This window comes from Amblyomma americanum, chromosome 9, assembly GCF_052857255.1.
Source record: "Amblyomma americanum isolate KBUSLIRL-KWMA chromosome 9, ASM5285725v1, whole genome shotgun sequence".
NCBI classification, from domain to species: Eukaryota; Metazoa; Arthropoda; class Arachnida; order Ixodida; family Ixodidae; genus Amblyomma; species Amblyomma americanum.
Window position 1 is genome coordinate 129956088 of NC_135505.1, and position 21214 is coordinate 129977301.

The window sequence follows — 21214 nt, forward strand, 5'->3', positions numbered from 1 at the left end:
GCCCCTGGCGTCATGCCAACTTGTTGAGCAATAGAGTCTAATGGCGTGTCTGTTGAGTTTTCTTGTCTGTCGAGTGCGATTTCTTGTAATGAATGCGCCATCAAGCGATCTATCACTCAAGAGCGCGGAGCAGCCCTTGAAAAAACCGCAAGACCATGCTGAAATTATTTCCACTTCAATATTTTTTAAGCAAAACGAGCCGTTGCTACTTTGCACAACCATATCCAGACCACAAAAGTCTGCTGCAAAACCGCTTGATACTTAGCGGGAAAAATGCGGTCAGCTTGGTATACGTTCCTTCTCATGGCACTTTGTGCCAACGTGTTGTACGCAGGTGAGAATTCCTTACTTATATCTTCATACGTGACATAACCCGCAGCAATTTTTCGTTGAGTTTTTTTTTTGGGTTAAAAAAAAACAGAACTTAGCATAGGCCACAAGATTCTTCCTTGCTATCTAAATTAGCGTAGTAGGCAATCCCCTCTCCCCTGCACGTCCCAATGTCTTGCGTTTAGGCCTTGTGATATTGTTACTAAACTAAACATGGAGCCTAGGGAGTCACTGTATGGTACCGCTTAGAACATCCTGTATTGTAGAATAATGCTTAGCCGTCTTAGACTAGAGAAACCATTCAGTCGATGCATTTTGCTGTTTACTACGCCGCATGTGCAAAACGAAGCTACTGAGAGCTGTACAATATTTTCAAGTTGGAGGCTAGAGCGCGTAATGTTAAACCGCTACCACGCAGTATAAGCATGCTTAGGCGCTTTTTGCATTGCGATTTAAAAGGCTCACGCTAGACGTAAAAGTCCAAAGCTGGGACTCTTGCAGATAGCAGTCAAAATAAACAAGGGTCAAGATGGAACATCATTCCGCTAGCAATGTTTCGAGAAGACCAGTCAGTCGACAAGTGGGATTAGAAGTCTGAGATGGAGCCACATGAGAAGAAGTAGCATTCGAAGACAAATTTTCTTGCCAAAGTCTCTTCGGTGCGTGTTCACTGTGGTTTCTGTTACAGTAAATTTTTTGTATGCCATATAATTTAAGCATGTACCCGAAATACAGGCGCGCTTCATCTTCTCTTGTGCGAAGCTCCGAACTCCGCCTCGAGAAGTTTTTGCCTCAGCGGATACATTTTTTTTAGTTATAAATTAGTCTCAAATCATACCCTCCTCGCTACCGGCGCCCACATTCCTTGACAATATTTTGGAAGGTTGAGCGAGGGTCAAGTGAGTCATTAATCAGCTTTCAAATATCGCGCCGTTGTAAGTGCAGGTCATGGTTGATCTGCTCTCAGACAGGGGCTTCCTCCTGTCCGCTGAAGCGCTCCTTAAAAAACATAAAAATGGCGGCTGCCTGCTCGCGCAGCATGGAGCGCCAGAGGGGTGGGTTCAAAATTTGTGTAATGTTGTATATTTTATGTTATTGGTTATATTCAACTGCTGTATTGTGTATTTAATTCCCTTCTCAATTCTGCAGACTTTCTTCCGACGCTATGAGCTGCTCCTCGAGTGACGTATCATCACACACTGCATTTTCTTCCTGTTTCCAGAGCTGCTCGTCTATCCACAAATATTGGAAGACAGGGACTACGATGGAGGTATAGTGCTGGTTGTGCACGATGGTATGACGATCAGACTTGAAAAGAGCTACGTGCTAGGTGAAGACTTTCGCGTGACCATATTAAACGGCAGTGACTCCGACAGTGTCATTGTAAGTTTTTATCTATAGCAATAATATTTATTGCATGTTTTTATCAAGTGCCTCCTGCAGACTATGCAGAGACAGCTTCCTGGGCCCACTTTGGCATGCACCGATGCTCCAATAACCATTTAGTTTTGCATTTCGCGTTTCTTTAGCTTATTCCGTGACTGCAATTTAAAACTTTCATCCAAGAATCGACAACATTATCTAAAATGCCAGTAGGTCTAGACCGTACGTTTAGGATCACAACAGAACATGAAGTGATGTGTTTTCCATTAGTTCATATTCATGAGTTGCTTACAAATGTCACTAAATGCGTTGTGTTCACACCTTAAATTTCACAGATTAATGAACTAGACAGAGAAATAGACTTCTACCGCAGCACCGAGCACCGATCATCCGTCTTCGTTCGCAGACTGCCGACTGGCTTGGAAGTTGTAAGTGCTAAGAACAAGAAACACCGTGCAAAATGTATTGTAGTCAAAAACTGCTAACCTCGAGTGTACATAATATCTTTAATACTCTTTCAATATCGGTAACTATTCATCACCACTCAGGCCCCTTTTTGAATCCACCCATGTAGTTCTTCAGAACCTTCGACATGAACAAGTCGGGCAAGAGTGACTAGCAACGTAGTTCAGGAAAGAGAGCAAAGTGCAGGTTGCATCTTTTTATTCGAAGTCTTTAATCCTACCGACAACTACGCGTAATATTTGAAGCTTACAGAGTTCTTGAAAGCACGATGACTTCAGTGGACGAAAAACTGTCCGCGCTCCGTCTATCTGTTTGCTAGTCCACAACTTGTTCAGACTGGAGCGCCTAGTTTGGAAAAGGGGGCTGTTATGCCTGAGGCTGCTGCTGCTGTTAGAGTTTCAAAAAAACAGCTAAGTCAACTGTTGGCCAACATTTGGGATCGCTAGTTAGTTAGCAGATAGGTTTCGTTAAACAGGCTGATCAACAGTAGGTACTGAAGGTGGAGTCAAACGGAGCAATTTCCTTAATAGCTCTTGTGTGTTGATGTTTTTTGAGATAAATTAAAGTGTTTACTGAACATTCTAAGATCTCTTAGAATAGTAGAAAAATATATATACTGAAACTACGTAAATTAAAAATAGCCACAAAAATCAACGACTGCTTTCACGAAACAAAAAAAATAATTTAAATGCAGACTCCTCCAAAGCATACACCAAATACGCTTCATGCATACAATCATCACTGGCAAAGACGGTTAAAAAAGTTAGAAGAAATTGTTATGTCTATGTGCAATTGGTTCCTTCTGTACCACTAGGTGCAGAAAAAGCGGCGAGTGTTAGAGGCTTGCGCACAAAAGAAACGTTGTTGCAAAAGTTCTAGGCGCCCTTCCAATGCCACTGATATTCTGAGTACGGATAAAAATGTACTCACCGTTAAAACCCAATGGCATATTACATATCTCAGAACACCACCTGTCCGTCCTCTAATCTCTCATGACTAATTACGAAAGGGCTGGAATGGTATGTGGGCGTTAATGTCTCGAGGGTTCACTAGGGCTTTTGGAGACGCTCCGCATTTTTTTCGCTCCCTAACATTCTTCAACGAGCACTAATTCCATTTACATGGACAGGCGAACGTAATGGTCGCTTAGCCTTGTGGGCTCTTTCAAAACAATATTTACCGTGATTTCATTGCTACAATTCCTGTATGACTTCTGGGAAACTTAACGTGTCAGGAAGAAAATATCAACATGAGACACAGAAGTTCAGCGCCCATTTTATGTTCATTAAGCGCGCACAGAATGCATAGGATGCCAAAGATAGTAAAAATAACAGGTTACTTTGTATGCATAGCGCGCGTAACATTATTGGGCGTCAGAATAATTTGACAGCCACATGTATGCGGAAGATTTAGCGGTACGTACTATACCCCTCTAAGGGCAGCATATTGCGATCGCAGACACAAACCTAAGCTACATAGCTGCCTATTACGATTTGTACTGAATGTTATAAAACGTATGATATATAGCTTGGCTCGCCTTGAGAAAATTAAGAATTTTTGCAACAAAAATATAGTTGACACAACTGAATAGATGACGGAATCGACTAGTTCCAAGCTTATACATGCCAAAGTTTTCTATCATTGTAGCATGGAATCTTATCAAACGAACTGAGGATAACGCCGCTGGATGCTGCTGAGCGATCGTCTGATGGCACACCTTTGCACAAGGTCTTCAAGGTCGAAGATGACAGTGACGATGATGATAACGACGATGTAGGTGAGACTATTCCTTGTAAAATTGAAACTCGAGGCTACCGCATGCCGTGAGCCGTGAAACAATGTTGCTACAAACGCCATCTTTTTAAAGTGATGTGTCACTGGTATAAAAAGGGGCCCACGCCCTCTCTCTCACGTTCTCTCTCTCTGACGTTCTCTCTCTCTGAGAATCTGCGTTGCTGAGGCACTGCACTGCCACTTAAACGCAATAGAAGATCTCATCTCATCCAGCGCAATTGTAGACTATTCATAATACAATCCGTTGTTTTATGTCATAGAGGAGGCGCTTTAGAGCTGGAGGTCACCAGACGGGAAACAAAGAAAGCTTTCCAACGTGAAGTATCCCGTTATTTAAGTCGATATCGTTGAGTGTGTAATGTTGAGCACGCACAATTCCCAGCTGCTCTGAAAACCTCTATTACCCGGAGCTCTACAGTGGCGACTAAAAATAGAGCCAGCCAACATGGCCCTGGATGAAAACTGAGATCACAAACATATTGGTGGAAAAGGACAAATGGTACCGTAACTGGAAGCAATTAAGAACAAACTATTATCTAAGCCAGTTTAAACGCTACTGCAACATATCGGTGTATCTTATGAAGAAGAAGAAAAAAGAATATTTTTCGTCACTTGTAGAGGAGACTCGGGGTAATACGAAAACAAATGTGGGACATAGTTGATGACGCAATTGGCCTTCCTTCAAAAGTGCATGTTTTGCCTTAATCAGCCAGGGAACACAAGGCTGAATTATTTAATGCTCATTTTGCTTCCATAGAACCTTCACTGGCTTCACGGATTAATATTGATGTAGCCTTGTTAAGAAGGCCTGGGTTTGTTAGCAATGCTTTCGCATTGCTTGATTTATCTGTAGAGGAAGTGATAGCCGCAGTCAGCAGTCTCTAAATAGGCAAAAAAGCAGGCCTAGACGCAATACCTGTGGCAATTATAAAAAACAATATTGACATCCTAGGCACCTATTTGCTGCATCTTTTTGATAATTCCCTGAGAAGTGGAGTGTATCCTCATGAGCTCAAAGCCGGTAAGGTCAAGCGAGTCTTTAAAGGTGGCGAGCGGTCCATTCTGTTAAACTATAGGCCAATTTCGGTATTAAGTGTTATATATTACAGTATTCGAAAACGTGCTCTGCAAGCGAATACAGAGCTTTTACCTTAAGTACAATGTCCTTTGTCCCTATCAGCACGGTTTCCGGCCCCAAAGATCCACTTCCTCGGCAGTTCTGGTCCTTACACAGCTGATAAATACTGCATTACCTTGTAACAAACTGGCCGTAGTTGTTTACTTAGACATACCAAAAGCCTTTCACACGGTTGACCATTCGATATTACTACAGAGAATAGAAACTTATGGTTTAAGGGGCAAAATGTATGATTTAATCAAGAGTTACTTTTCTGGTCAAGAGCAATGCGTTGTTATCAGAAACTATATCTCCGCTCCTCAAAAAATCACACTTGGCGTGCCGCAGGGCTCTGTACTCGGGCCCCTCCTTTTTTCTATATACATCAATGACTTTCCAATGTTTCTGAACTATTCTGAAACTGTTATATACGCTGATGATGCTGCGCTATTTTTACATGATGTACATTAGAGGATCTAGAAGGCAAAATTAACGAGGAACTTGATAAAATTTCGCAGTAGTTCGTAAACAGTCGGCTCACACTTAACACCGAGAAAACAAAGTATACCTTATTTCACTCAAGGAAAAATAATATTAGCTCTGATAATTTATTTCTAACCTTAAACGCTACGTATTGGCTTAATGTCTCCCGCACCAAGTAATTGGGTGCAGTCTTTGAATCGGACATGCATTGGAAGCAACAAATTAAAATTGCTCTAAATTAGGTTATGGCTGCCATATTTAATAAAGGCGAGGGAATGTTTTCCTGCACCCATTTTACGCATATTGTAGTTCGCGTTTGTCTATAGTCACTTAAGTGACTGCCTAGAGACAGAGAGCGGTACCTATAAAACGTATTTAGAATCAATTTTACGCTTGCGGAAACGTGCTGTTCGTACCATAACCTTCGCAAAGGCAACCGACCCTAGCCGACCACTCTGTCAAGAACTGCGAATATTACCGGTATCAGTTGCATACAAACTAAAGATAGCTCAAATATTAAACACAGTAATAAAAACAAATGATCCATTTCTTCTTACACTGTTTAGATCGCCGCTGAGACAAACAAGAGGCGCCGCTAATAATAGATTTAACCTACCGCATTGTCACAACACATACGGTCAAAGGCTATTAGAGTACAACTGACGCTCGGATATGGAATCAGATTCCCGATGACATCAAACTCAAATATAATTTTTCGGCCTTATTGAAAAGCATTTTTCTTGTTTGTCCAGAACTGTGGTACTAAATACGTTTGTGTTTGGTTTTGTACATTTATAAACCAATTTTTTTGTTTTTCAGAATATCCATGCGCTTTACATATTTGCAATGCCGAGACTGTATTATTTCACGTCTTTTTGTACATGTAGTTTGAATATCTACCATTTCATTAGTGAATATCTTGCACTTGAAGCTTTCACTAGCCGAGCTGGCTATGGGTCACAAATTAAAATGATAATGATAAAAAAGAAATGTCCCGCTCAACGTGACTGGACCCGACGCCGGCTTTGGCATGCCAACAAAATCAGGTGACCCACCTACCGCCAAGGTCACGCGAGTTTGTGACGTCATCGTTGCGTGCCCACAGTGGCAGGTGGAAACTTTGCCACCCAATTGTGATCGCACTTGCAACTGTGGCACTTGGTGGTTTAACTATTGATTGGTCGTGAGAGGTCACCTAACCTCTTGCGACGTGACCGTAACTTCGTTACCATGGCAAGTGGTAACCTGCTCACTGGTTGGCGAAGTGTCTGCCTTCCATGGCATTTGAACATTAGGTGAGCCCGGAAAGAGCAACCTGTGGAGCATCACTTGAGCGCGCCAACACTGCGCCAGTAACGATTTGAGGGCTGCCTACCGTCAATGAATATAGAAAACGGTCAATTACGAGCATATGGGCATGTAGGAAGCATTTAGGAGGAAGGGAAAGAGGTACTAGCATGGAAGGAATCTCCAATTCTATCGAATTGTACTGTTCAGGGTTGGTTACCTGTTATGCGACGCTGAAAGAAAGAACAGTATCCTTGCTTCCAAAATGACACTCAAAGGGAGCCCAGACCCCTGAAGGGACTCATTAATGCTATTGTGTCATACTCTTAAGGCGGAGCTTCTGTGTTCCCTCGAGATTTTTCAAATGAAGGTGCGAGTCTGGGCCCATTCGTTCAAATGCACAGCGTAAAAAAGATCAAGCACGGGACGAAAGGAAGTATGTTAATCTCGCTGTAGATTCCGCGAAATTATCAAAACTTCTTCGATGAAAGTCCGGCTAGAACCTCTGGAAATTACAGGCATATTTTTCAGTCGTCTTTGGAGCCCGAAATTGTGATAAGACTATTCCAAATCGAAGCGCTGTCTACGTACCGCAGCTACAAATAACATAACCTGCCGAAACACCGGAGAATGCTTAACTACTCTCAACCTTATACGCATCTGTTTTACTCACCGAATTAAAATAGTCATATTTGCGCCCATTTTTTCGCAACCAGTGGTGGTGTTATTTTGTCGGATCTAGCGGCATTTTATCAGCTGATTGTACCACATTATATGCCGGCGAAATAAGCATAAATGACCCAATAAAACTTTTAACGCTGAAAATGGAATTCTAGTTACTTCTTCTGAAAGTGACGAGCTGGAAATCACTGCTCAAAAATTATCCTTCCTCATCACCATCATAGGGGAGCTATCAATGTTACTCCGCTTCGTTTGGTCAAGACTTCATCTCACTTTCTTACTCTACGAGATTTCATAGCATCATATAAGACCAATATCATTTTAAACCAACATACACACTAAATTATTACGCAAAAATAGGTTTCAGTATCCGGGTGCATCGCTCGAAGCGTGATAACTTTCAGTTTCAGCAACAGATTGTTCATCCACTTAATTTTGCATTTAAACACCGCTACCTGACTAGCTAAATATTTTTCTTGGGAAATACCTTTGCTACTCGTACGCCAAGCATCCGCCATTTACACAATCGCGCAATCCGAATAGTCACTTTTTGCCTGTTAATTGCATGAACTGCTCTTTTATACCGAAATTTTGATGGCCCTCCTTGACTGAGTCTGCTCAGTTAAAATTTTCTGCGCTCATTTTCAGTGCTCTTTTGAAAGCATTGCAATTATAGTCTCAGACGGAGTAATCCGACCATATTTTCGCAGTATGAGAATTTGCTTTTTTTTACAAATGGACGAAAAACCCTTTTGCTTTCAGAAATACCTTTTTGGAACTCACTGCCTGCATGCGTTAGAGCAGTTTGGTAACTAGGACTTGTTGTAATTACATTTTTGTGGTGTTTTTCATTAATGAGCTCAATTCTCCTAACTGTGTGAAATGCTTGTTGTTGTGTGTGGATTAATTGTGGTTCTGTCAAATTTGTGTGTTTTTATTGCGGATTTTGTACTAGGAGGCCAGATTCAGAGCTTCCCTGTGAAAGGAACTAATTTCGATAGAGCATTTATCGGAATAAAAAACATGAAATTGCGACAGGAAGTTCTCTGGAAAGGCAGAAGAGTCTAAAAAAGGGCCTACATTTTATTCTTGTGTATAATAAAAGTACGTCATCATTGTGTTGCAGATACGGGTGTGATCCTCGAAATCGCAGTACAGGGCTCTTTCGTACGCACTCATGATGTGACTGTGAATTCTCCTGGCACCGTAATAATTTGCTACGGAGGATAAATAAGAACTAAGGAACCTGAATTGTTTTTTAATAACAGCTGGTCTATTCTTGTCATCGCATTGCCCTTGGCATTTTTACTTGTTGCAGGCATAAAGAGCCCGAAGACATCTGAAGCACATGCTGTGCACGGCAACATCTGATTATATTTAGTATTGTGGTTTGGTTTGAGCTTCGAATATGTTCGCCTGAATTATTTACGATGTAAATTTCTTTTCTTCAGATCTTGGAACACGCGAACAGGATGAAGAACACGGGACTCCAGGTAAGCTTTCGGCAACATCAGGCTTGGATTTTGGTTGAGGTATGTTTATCGGATAGAATGAACCTGCGTTTTCTGCAGCCCATGATATGCAACGACCATTAAATAACCAAGTTCAAAATATGCCAAACCACTCTATTTAGGCAGTCAGCTAAGAAATTCGCACTTTGAATAGCCCTGTGATGCCATTTTGTTACATTGCCTGGAGAAAGGAAGAGGTCGGAGTAGCGTACCTCGCAGCTAGGGACAAAAAGGCGGAGGACAAAAAGGACTAAAAGCCGGAGAGCAACAGTCCTTTTCCGCATCTCAATTTCATTTACGAATAGAGCGTATAAGTACTCACCGCCGTGGCCTAGCCGTCAAGATGTTTGGCAGCTGAACCCAAGATCATATTATCGCATTTGGGCTGCTGGAGTCACGTTGGAACTCACAGGAAATGAAGAAAACGCCAGCACAAGGTACACCTATTAGCGAGCGACTGTCGTACCTGGTCGGTCGCAGCTGTGTTGACAGATTGAAGTTCATAGTTCTTCAGCGCAACGGCACGTTTTTAGCCAAGGAAAAGAAGACAGAAGACAGAAAAGAAGAAGGACGAACAAGGACGAACACAGGTGTGGACAGGTTTAAAGTGTGCAGTAAACAACTATTGCCGTCCTCCATGGTGCTATGAATGTGCAGTGTAGGGCCTTGAGGGGACCCATGAACCGGATGCCACAAACCCCGCGATCAAATGAAGTTATCTCTCTCTCTCTCTCCTCTCCTTCTACACTAGTCCAGGAGATCTCACGTATGTGAGCAGGACGTGAAGTGTAGAAGTCTACGTAAGCTGGAAATTGATTGGAAACAGTTTTAAACTTTAATTTGAAATTGAAATTTAATCCCAATGAACATCTAAATGAAAACGAGGACTGGTGCTCTAAGCGGATTGGTGTTCCAAAAAAAGAATCATGCACTAACATACTCGGATGTACGCTATGCACGACATAAAAAAAATAAAAGAAAACAACAAATAGGTTTATGGTTTATGGGCGTTCAACGTCCCAAAGCGACTCAGGCTATGAGGGGCGTCGTAGTGGAGTGCTCCGGTAATTTCGACCACCTGGGGCTCTTTAACGTACACTGACATCGCACAGCACACGGTCCTCTAGAATTTCGCTTCCATCGGAATTCGACAACTGCGGCCGCGATCGAACCCGCCTCTTTCGGGTAAGCAGCCGAGCGCCATAACCTCCGAGCCACCAGGGATGTTAAATTTGAAATACAACTCCTTAAACCGGCCGAGATCTCCACTAACTCTCCTGACGCACGCGCGTTAGTTACATAGCCTAATTTTGATCATTCGGTACAAACTGCACCCCTTTCTCGCTGGCACCAATTTAAAGAGTACGCACAGAATCAACTTCCAAATGCGACACATTCGAAATATTTCAGTGAGTTACCGTTTTATCGTGTCTGTTTTTCATTCACGTGTCAGTAGTTGGTGAGCACGCCTGTCTCACGAGTGAATGCCTCATTTTTTCGGCTGCTTTTGAAAAAAACCCAATCATGTATCATGTCCTTCGTTGCTCCTGTGCTCCCATGTTTCTTTATTTCAGTGAAGCATAGCTCCTAAAGAATGCTCCATCAAGAAGATTGACGAATACATCATAACATTTTCTTACCACTTCACCGATTCTGACGAAAAATGTGGGCCTCTTGTAATGAGTTTCAATTTCACAGTATTTTACTGCAGCTATGCTGATTTTACTATGGACACGACTTCTAACTTTACAGGGCCAGCAGCTGAAGAGCGCCCGGAAACTTTCCTCGTCGAGGTTTGCATTGTGACTACCAAGAACTACAGAAGCGCCTTCAAGGATTATGTAGCACTATCTGCCTACTTCGGGGCGATGATGAACTCAGTACGCGGCACACTTTGTCTAAAAATTGTCTTGTTAAAAACTGGATGATCGCTCATTGACAAAAAAAGCAATTGTAGGCCTCGTCGCACCGACAGTCTCTTGAAAAGAAGACATCTGCATTTCAGGGATTTCAGGTATTCATAGGTAATTGATCATTTTCGCCCAATGGTACCAAATAATTTTCAGTTTGAACTTTCTGGATGCTAATCTTCCACCACCAGGATGGGCAAAAATAAGCCATAGTGAACCGTGGGTTGTTTCATCTAAATGAGAAGTTTCAGTTGTTATTGTTTTCCTCACTCTCATTTCTACACTAACTTTCTTGCATATTAGCCGCACCACGTGTGCTTCGAAAGCGTATCCTGTGATGAGGATTACGAACAGTTTTCTACGCCCGTGCGTCATTTTAATTATGTAGCGGTAAAGCTCCCGTTCTGCAGAAAACTCGGTCGTCTTCCTCTGCGTTAATGAAAATCTTTACAGAAGCAATCTAGGTAGGCTACCAGGTGACGTGACCTCACAAGGTGACCACGGGATTGTGAGAAAACAGATCACCGCGGAACTTGGCGGATAAATTAATTGATCGTCGGGAGAGGCCAATCGGTGAGAGCAACCTGGGTCGCAAAACCCACACCGGTGGCAGCACCTACCATCGCAGGGCTCTGGCGCATCGTAAAGTCGATAATGACCAATTTCGCATATATGTTCATTAACCCAATAACTCTGTCGCTTCATACCGTTAAGGAGGAGTTTAAGCGTCCCATCTGATTTTATTAGGCGTCTGCGAACAGTCGTTTCTAAATCGAATAGAAAAAAAAGTGTGGCTTTGCTACAAAATTGACCACCAATACCGCAGCTGGATTCCCAGTCCAACACGATTCTGAAAGATCGAATGAAAGAACCCAATATGAATCGTATATATTCACGAATATTCACGCAAGTAGCCAGCACTTGTACGAAAGGATGAAACACGCGAAAGAGTTTGCACACCGGTAGGGCTATAATACCTATGCAGTACTAGCTACAGGCGCTAAAAGATGTTCGTGTGTCCTCGGCAAAGAGGCAGGCACAGTGAAGTCAGTGTTTTTAGATTATTACGGTCATCTCACCCATATACGTAAAATTACTAGTGGAACATCTAAGCACCATAAGGGCGAGAGCTATGCACGATCCATGACCTGTGATTTCAATCAGCAAGGCCATAGTAGCTGGAAGTGTCTGAGCCATACCTCATCGGCCAATCCTGTACGCCCAGTGAACATGATCAACGTGATATAAGTTACGACATCCCTATTTCGAGATTTCTGCTAATTATTCGAAACGATTTTGAACACTTGATGCAACATTTATTTCATTTCGAGTTTTAACACCCACTAATTGATTCGTCGACGAATCGAATTCGCCTTTCGGAAATTCCGAACATTGCACAGGTGTTCATATCCTCAACTTTAGTAATTTCAAGTTAAGCCTGCTTAAAGAACAGAGTACAAAAGAAATATTTTTAACTTGCTGCCGAACAACTAAGTCTGCTCATATTGAGCACACGTAACTTAGATATGGTTTTCATACGCATTCGGAACCTGATTATTGGCGGTGGTTTAGATCTCGTTAAACCTGGAGTGACGCGATAGCTACAACTCGCCGAGTGGAACTTGGTCACGTGACAAACCACGCGTCATCAGCCACGGCGCCGCGCCGCCGGCAGCTGCTCCGCACCACGTGACCAACAACGTGATGGCGTGGCGGCGCAGCCACGCTGAAGGCTCGAAATGCTACCGTAATGTAGCTATCGCTACAAAAGGACGTCGCTTTTCCGCCACTTGTTGCCGCGCGGGAAGTATAACAAAGAAGGTTGTCGCCAACGGTCACGCAGTTTACAATACATGTCGCTGCCGACAGCCAGGAACAACCACGGCCAGAAGGTTACCATCAATCATCCACCAATTTGCACTCTCGCTGTGTTCACCTATATAACCGCAGCGGTGGCCTAGTGGTCTGAGCATCCACCTTGAATGCGGGACGTGCTGTGTTCAATCCCCAGTGCCGCCGGGTACCCACTGGTGATACAATGTGTACAAGCTTTGCCCTGGCCTGTTTCTCGGCTTATTTAGGGTGACATACTTGGAAAATTGCTCATTTACCCCACCTTGAGTAGAGGAAAAATACGTTGTGCCATGGCGCTCTTTGGCTACAGCTGCCTTTGCGCCATAAAAATTTAGCATCATCAACATCATGTGTTCAGCGACAAAAATGTCTAACTCGCTGTTTGCGCCTTTATGTAATATCAAACACAGCCACGGAGAGCCTACAACCGGCTAGCCTACCCGCGTATATGATGTCTGTCGAGAAAATACTTGCAGTCTATCTTGTAGTCGAGAGTAGGGGCTAGGATTAGTGGACCAGCAAGTGTGGTAGTTTCGCGACATTAAAAAAAAAACTGGCTGTGGTTTAGGTCTGGTTAAACCTGGAGTGACGCGATAGCTACAGCTGGCTGAGTAGAACTTGGTCACGTGAGCAACCACGTGACGAACCCCGTGATCAGCCACGGCGCCGCGCCGCCGGCAGCTGCTCCGCACCACGTGACCAATCGCGTGACAGCGTGGCTTTGCAGCCACAGGGTGGCGCGCCGCCACGCTGAAGGTTCGAAATGCTGTCGTAATGTAGCTATCGCTACAAAATCGCTCTAGCAGAAATCGACTACGGCTGAGTCGCTTGGCCCCTCAATCGGCAGCCGCCCTCGGCCGCTTCTGTGGGAGGCGCACTAGGAACCGCGCTCAGTCTCCATTGTTGTTTTGACACATTGACAAGGCGCTGCCTTTTGCCCTTTCTTTGTTCCGAGCTTAGTAGTACGTACCTCTTTAGCTAGTTGTCGTGATGCTATGCGCTAAGTTCAGATGGCTTCCTTCAGACACAGCAACTCTATCATACCAAAACGACCCCGTACTCATTGTGGCCTGTTGTGTAAAGCTGCTTTGCCGATAGTCAAAGCATTTCACTCTCGCGGTCAATCATCCGCAAGATTCGATAGCTAAGAAAATTTGCAGCCTCATCTGCGTTACATCTTGACTACGCTGGTGCAGCAATACATACCTGGCGTGGCGTAAAATGTTGTCATGTGTATGCGCCAAGTTTAGTCAGTAAGAACACCTGCATGCCCTTAGTTCATTTCACGTGTCGTTGTTGCCGATACCCAGGACATCATCTAAGGGATTAACGTCAGCTGCAAGCGAAACCTCTCCCACCGGTCCAGCTCTACAGCCCCCAAATGTTCGATGGCATCGCGAAGGCTTGCCTAGCCTGCATGCTGGAAATGTTACCGTGTGTGATGTTAGTCGCTTATCATTATTGTATAGAGATGATGTGCACGACGCCAAAATGTGAGTAAAAACGCCGACTGTAATACTGGTGAAAAAATTGCCTGTATGAAAACAGCGAAAAAGCTGCAACCACCACCACCGTTTGGAGAAATATGTGCAGTGTGCAATATTTAGCATAAAACCGCTATATTAGCGATATCAAGAATGGTAATTTGCCTGGAACAAGGAACTAAGTGTCGGTAAAGCCCACTCTAAGAAAACTCTGAGAGTTCGTAATACACATTATCGCGCCAAAGCGCCTAAATAATGTATCTATACTGAAATTAACCATTACTTCCGCTAAACATTTAGATACAGTTCATTATTATCAAGAATAATATGCATTTTATCGATGGCTCGCTAGTTAAAGCGGTCGAGAAAGGTAATAGGTGCTTCATGCTGCTCAGCTGCTGATAAGACTTGTAGTAGTTGTGACGCATATCTGTGAGGGCATCATAATCAGAAATGACCTAACATGTCAGGTTTTGCGGCACTTGGCACAAATATTTGGAATATCTATTAATGTCGTTACATTCGTCAAAACAGTACCCTCCAAGCATTATAAAAGTTCTGCTTTTTTTTTTGTTCCTCCAGGTTGCGCTCAGGTACGACGGTATGACAAACCCTAAGATTGGTTTCCTACTCAAAGCCTCAACTGTAAGTTACGTAAGTATTTAATCTTCATTATGTAATAAGGGTTTTAATATGTGTAGTAGCAGTAAAAACAATTATTTTCGAAGTGAAAAGTTGGGCAATCAGGCAATGAGAAGTGCGGCAGAGATAGATTAGGAGCTTAAGTGGGCAAATTTCGCCAATATGCGGTGGGGCAGCGTGGCTGGGTATGGTGTGACTCGGCATGGCGCGGCATGGCGCTGCATGTTATGGCTTGATATGGTAAAATAGAATGTGGTACGTGTGTTGTCCTACTACCGCGCCGTGGTGACGGCTAACTGCCCTGATGTGCGGAAGACGGTCTTGAGCCAAACCAGGGAACAATGCGTTTAGTGGTCTTGGCATTAGATATTACATCTACGCACAAGACTCATAATAATATGTGCAGCCGAATCGAAAAAAACAATGTTTTCCAGCATTCAGAAGAAGAAAAGCTGTTAGAGGTGCAGCCGAACTTTAAAGGCCGCAAGACTCAATGCCAGAATATCATGTTCAAGAATCACTAGTCCACGCAGAGCAAATTTATGCAGAACTAACGGGTGGCATGAAGCTTTAATAGTTAGATATGACCTGCCTCATGAAATGTTTCCCGAGTTCACTGAATTCTTGTGCTTGCGTGTCAATGATGCGCCTCAATGCAAAACAATCAATACAGATCTTCTTGTCCTCAAAGAAGGCATTAATTGTTTCTCATGCCAGGGAAGGGAACTAATTCAGTACAGAAATAAGTACGTGGATGCCATCAATACACTCAAGCGTTTGGTGGCACACTTGGAAAAGGGTTGTTTTGGCATCTGCGATGCAGTAATACTTTTCACAAGGTAAGAATTTCGGAAAACTGGAGCTGCGTTTTTGAATAGCATGCGCTCCTATCTGATACCATTTAACACCGTCACTTCGTTTCACGAAAATCAAAAAGCAGAGGTGCTTTTTTATGTGACAATGAGGGATTTTTTAAAATCTTGTAGCTGCACAAGTGCTCTTTTCTTCCGAAAGGACATCAGGCAGGCATGCCAGATATTTCGGACAAATATATGGCACCATCAGCTTAGCAAGCATACAGGTCAAAGAGATGCAGTGTGTGCTGGTTATCAGCGCTCTCCGTTTTATTGCTTAATATAGCTTTTATGCTACATGATCAGTTTCTTACATTGAACAGCTGAAAAGGGACATGCACATTAACTCACTTGAGACAGCGTGCAATATCTTTTTCAGACCCAAGCAAAAATTTTGGTGGTGTACGTTATTCAAAATAAGACGTCTCACATGTGCGTGCTCCCGTCTGTACACAAAATACTGCAAAATATATACTCCCGCCGTTTATCCTAGGGCTTTTGCTTATTAGCTTTCTCTATGCTCTCGGCTCCGAGAATCTCAGCATCGGTGAAGCATGGCAGTGCGGTCCATGCCATTTATTTAGTTAGGTACGTGAAAAACTGAATGGGTATTTAACTTTAAATCACGGGCAATCTCAAGGCAAAGCAGCACAAACTACTTTTAGCGTGGCCGGATAAGAACTCTCATTCTGTCAATTCAAACAATTTGGATGGGTGCTCAAGCTCCACCTTTTGTTCCACTGTTCTTAAAAAGATAACAAAAGGGACTACAGTGAGTACATTGCGTTTCAGATGCGACTTTAGCCGCAGTATATATATGTTTTCTAGAGCTTCCATAAAATCATTTGAGCAGTATGATGTACTCGGAATCTGAAAATGGGGGCTTTGCTTTTCAAAATTTTACTATCAGTACCCAAAATTATACTCTGCAGACACCCATTACTCTCTACAGCAACTTGCCGTAATAAGAGGTTTCGCACAATAATGCTTTGTTGCCTCGCAATGTACGGCTTGCTATCGCATAATATATATCATCATTCTCTTAGTGCTACTGGAAGTGAATGCACTTCATTTTACCCTTTGTACAAGGTTAAAGAAACAAAACAAAACGGATCATAGAAGAGCTGCTCAGCTACGCTGCTTAATTTCCTCGCTCTCCTTGTTGCCTTTTTTCCCTTCTCTCTTCCTCCTTTTAGTCCCCTAATCCCTCTTCCCCAGTGCAGGGTAGCCAACCGGAACCCCTTTCTGGTTAACACCCCTGCCTTTCCCTCCTCCTCTTCATCTATCTCTCCTTGTTTTTGTACGTTTATACAGCCAAGAATATAACTCAATGTTTGTAAAATCATCTAAACTTCGCATGAGCAGATAGGTCCTAAGAATAGACATTTTCATAGGTATTTTCATAGCCTAGTGATATCACTCGGCACTGCACTGAGAGTGGGATGGAAGGAACGCTACCACTGTGTATGCTTTAGAGAAAAATTACAGCTGTTGGTTTGTTCAGATGGAGCAACAACATGGCGGCACAAGAAGAGTAGACTGCCGTCTTTTATTTCCTGGCAACGAAAGAAAGAATTACAGTCCCAAAGAACTTCCATAGTAATGTCGAATTCAAGTTCTCCAGAACTTTTTGAGAGTTCCTACATTCAATGCAAGCAAAGAATCTCTGAAATATTAGCTCTATCGGCCTGCAGGATATACCCCTTGAACGGCACTCCCTTACGCTATGCGGTGTAGAATACTGAAATCGCACATTTTAATCAAACAAATGCCTTTCACCAGAAAGCCATTTAAACAAAATTGCTGAACATGCCGAAAAAGTTTCGTTTGTGGGGTTTGCATCGCTGAAGTTAATATAGACGTGCACACTCTATTAATCATATTCTATCATGAAAGCTTCTACTTAGTGCCTCTTCCAAGAAGAACATGTAATGCGCCAAATTACTACCGCTACTATCCTTCTATCCGGCCATTGCGCCGTGCATTGAAATACATTGGCACGTTTTCCCACCTAGCAGTGCGCCATAAAAATTACTTCGTGAAGTAAAAAGACGCACTCGTCAGCCTTAGTTTGAAAAGTAAGCTTCTCGGCTCTCGCAGGGAAAGGCGACTTAAGCATTGCAGCTTATAGTGTGGGTGTACTAATAAAGGCATTTATAATCTGGGACTGGCAACATGGGAATTTAGGCCGCGGCAAGGACGCTTTCAGATGATGCATTCAGCAGGCAATACCTTACTTCATTTTAGAGTCGATGTGAGGAGACTACACATTGTCATTTTTTTCCATTCTAAACAGAACATCTGGAATGAAATATTCATAAAAAAACTGTTATTAATAGCCTGTTCATTTTTGGAGAGGAGCTTAGCAAAGAAGCACAAGAATTTAAGAATATAGCCGAGTTATTCATGAAAGTTAAATTTATCGTCTTTAATGAGAAATTTTCCCTCACTAAAGAAAGCACGAACTAATTGCAACCGATGAGAAAAATATCCTCCTGAGTATGGTTTGCGCAGCCTAGGCCAACTAAATTAACTGACAACGGCTGCTCTAAATAAATAACTGTAAGGATAAAATAACTGCTTGACAACACACTCTGTCATTGTCGTCTGCCCAAGATAATATTGTGGATTTGCAGAAACGCAATCAAGCTTAGGAAACACGGCAAAGCGAGGACAGTAAGAGGTAAGTCATGTTTTCAATACTATTCCTTCTACATTAAATGTTTAGGAATTCAGGTCAAGAATTTGGACAAGAACTGAGTATGGGCCTCGTACTGAAGGAGTTAGAAAGATTGCAGATATGTTCATATGTGTGCACGATGAGAGTGACAAACACTTCTGCACTCCGAGGTCTCGTTGAAAACTATGGATAAATGCATTGAATGCAGACCAGTGCACGGGTCTTCTTGCAGTAAAACATATCAAAGCGACAGACTGCCCGTGTGATTAGCCATTTTTAAGCATTTTCTGGTTTAATGAGAAAGTTGGTTTTCATCTAATCATTGGAATCGTTGGGTGAACACTGTCCACAAACTCGCAAAAGTGAACAGTGCTCCTTGATTTACAGCTTTACAAACGTGCTCTGAAATGGGGATGTCATAGAATCCTCATCTCGTAGTTTAGGCTGTGTTTTAAAGTGGAAATTTTTGAACTTGGATTAATTCATTCTTGATAAATTCAAGAATTATACTGGCAAAAATTTTTCTGAATAAAATGCGTTATGCCGTTTTGGTAATAAATGCAATGTTATATCTCTGGAGATATGCTATGAATTTAACGATTAGAGGTTATAATAATCTACAGCTCACGTAACGATGATTCAATGAAGACAGCTTTTGAAGGCAGTGGGAATGGAGTAAACGTGGGAATAATTTTTCTCAGCGGCTCGTGCTTCCAAAACGGAGATTTCTTGTTGCATGCTGAAGCCATAATTTGGTCAGCAGTAATACTGAAGGTAGCAAGTGTGGCATGAGGAATTATAAATAGTTCGTTCAACGTACTTTTTCAGGAGCCGCAGCAACTGGTTCTGTTTGCACAAAACACGGAGTTGGAATTGTTCAGGACAAGCCGCTGTCCTACAGTGGTGAGAAAACATTAGCGCACGAGCTGGCGCATATGTAAGTTACAAAAAAATCTTTACTGTTGTAACATATGTCGTTGCACAGTTCAACAGAGAGCAATTTTTCGGCGAACATAGTTTTTCCCGGACAAATTTTACGCATTATGTCTTACACTGCAATTGACGCTGCAGTGTAGGGCTCCGAAACATTTCTGGGAAAATGACCTTTCTTAAGAATTTGTCCCGTACATACTTCTTTTTCAAGAATCGAATGCGGCTTCCACCGCAAAAATACAGAAGGGAGATGTCAATTTCATAAAGTAAATACGACAGCCACTGAAAGGCCGGGCCAGCTACACAACACTTTTTAGTAAAATGGTCTGCACTGGAGCACCATCCGCGCTTCTCCCCCCCCCCCCCCCCTCCAAAAATGCATCCTGAAGGTGGTGCATAAGTGCAAAGAGCTCCAAGTTTCCGCAGACCTAACCAAGCAGAAACCAAAGTGTGGTCTCTTCATGCTGATTATTTTCCTGGGTTTCTAAACTTGCAAATCATTGATCGTGCCTGAAGTGCCAACATCACCCGGCACCTGCACTAACGAACGAGAGCAGTGCATTCGCCTATAGTTTCTTTGAAGTACAATGCAATCATTAACTCATTGTGAGACAAGGTTCCAATAGCTCGAGAACACTATAAAGTCCACTAAGAGAAAGGACATTTTCGCCGTGGGAAGTGTATAAAATAGATTAAAGCGCTGAAAAATATGGTCATGTGTGTTGGTGCAGCTGTTGAAAGCCATAATATGAGTATAAAAATTTTTCACCGCCGCACACCTGCAATGATCATGGTTCAGACATTGTTTAGATCCCCTTAAAACCACCATGTTGTGATTAATGTTTTTTTTAAAGATTGGGGATGACGGAAAAGCTACAACTTTCACCACACTGTCTAAGTGCAGCAATTGCTCTTAAAGGAACTGAAAAGAAGAAACTTTGCAGGAATATAGACTTCTTGTCCTGGCGCGTGTGCCCGTGATTTCAATGTCAAATATTTTGCGCAAATATTCCACCGGCTGACGGCGAAGAGGATATGTTGAGAACTGTTTTATCTATATTTAGGTGTAAACATATTTTTCATATATTTTCGGTAATATACCTTGCATATTTTCAATGAATGCTTGTTTATGACATGCGTTTATATACGGACTTTCGTCTTTCTTGATCACAGAACGTTTTAAAGAGAAAGCTAACGTAAACCTCAGCATTAAACCACAGAAAACTAAAGAATATTCCAGAATGGCAAGCTACGAGAAGTTTTCCACAGAGCATACAATTAGGCACCAGTCCAAAAGAATAACCTACGTAAAGTTCTGAATACTTATTCATCCACGGCAAGGATGGCAGCGTATATTAATGCCGAAGAAAGTAAAAAGTAATCAACTGATGATTTTTCAGAGCTTTGTTCTCTTTAATTCTACTGGTTAGCTTTGAAACAAATTACGCGACTACAGTTTGTCATCGCTGTTAATGGCATTTTTTTTGTCACCATCTGCACTTATTAAACGTCCTCGGGCAGTGTTTTGTGGTTGATGATCCGGATTTCATGTCATCTCTCATTTCAGCCTGGGGGCAAATCATGACGCTGCTCCTGCTAAATCATCCACCAAGAAACCTGCAGCAGTCACCTGTCCTGCAACTGACGGTTACCTAATGGGACGTGGCCATCACCTTCTCTTGAAAAAGTACAACCTTTCCAGCTGCAGTATACTGGAAATTCAGAAGCATTACAAGTAATATAACTTATCTATTTGTCATTAATCTGCAGATATGCTGTTTTTGAGTAATCAACTCTCAAGACAGA

General features: G+C 42.5%; 1 protein-coding gene across 1 annotated transcript; it reads left to right on the forward strand.

Moving 5' to 3' along the window:
• The first annotated feature begins 273 nt into the window (after positions 1–273).
• LOC144103677 (uncharacterized) lies at positions 274–20389 on the forward strand. The gene is made up of 10 exons (XM_077636336.1): positions 274–334; positions 1553–1713; positions 2049–2141; positions 3826–3955; positions 10804–10931; positions 14882–14953; positions 15659–15780; positions 18432–18478; positions 19304–19378; positions 20328–20389. Exons 1-10 carry the CDS (start codon positions 274–276, stop codon positions 20387–20389), a joined length of 951 nt encoding a protein of 316 aa, XP_077492462.1.
• Positions 20390–21214: the final 825 nt, after the last annotated feature.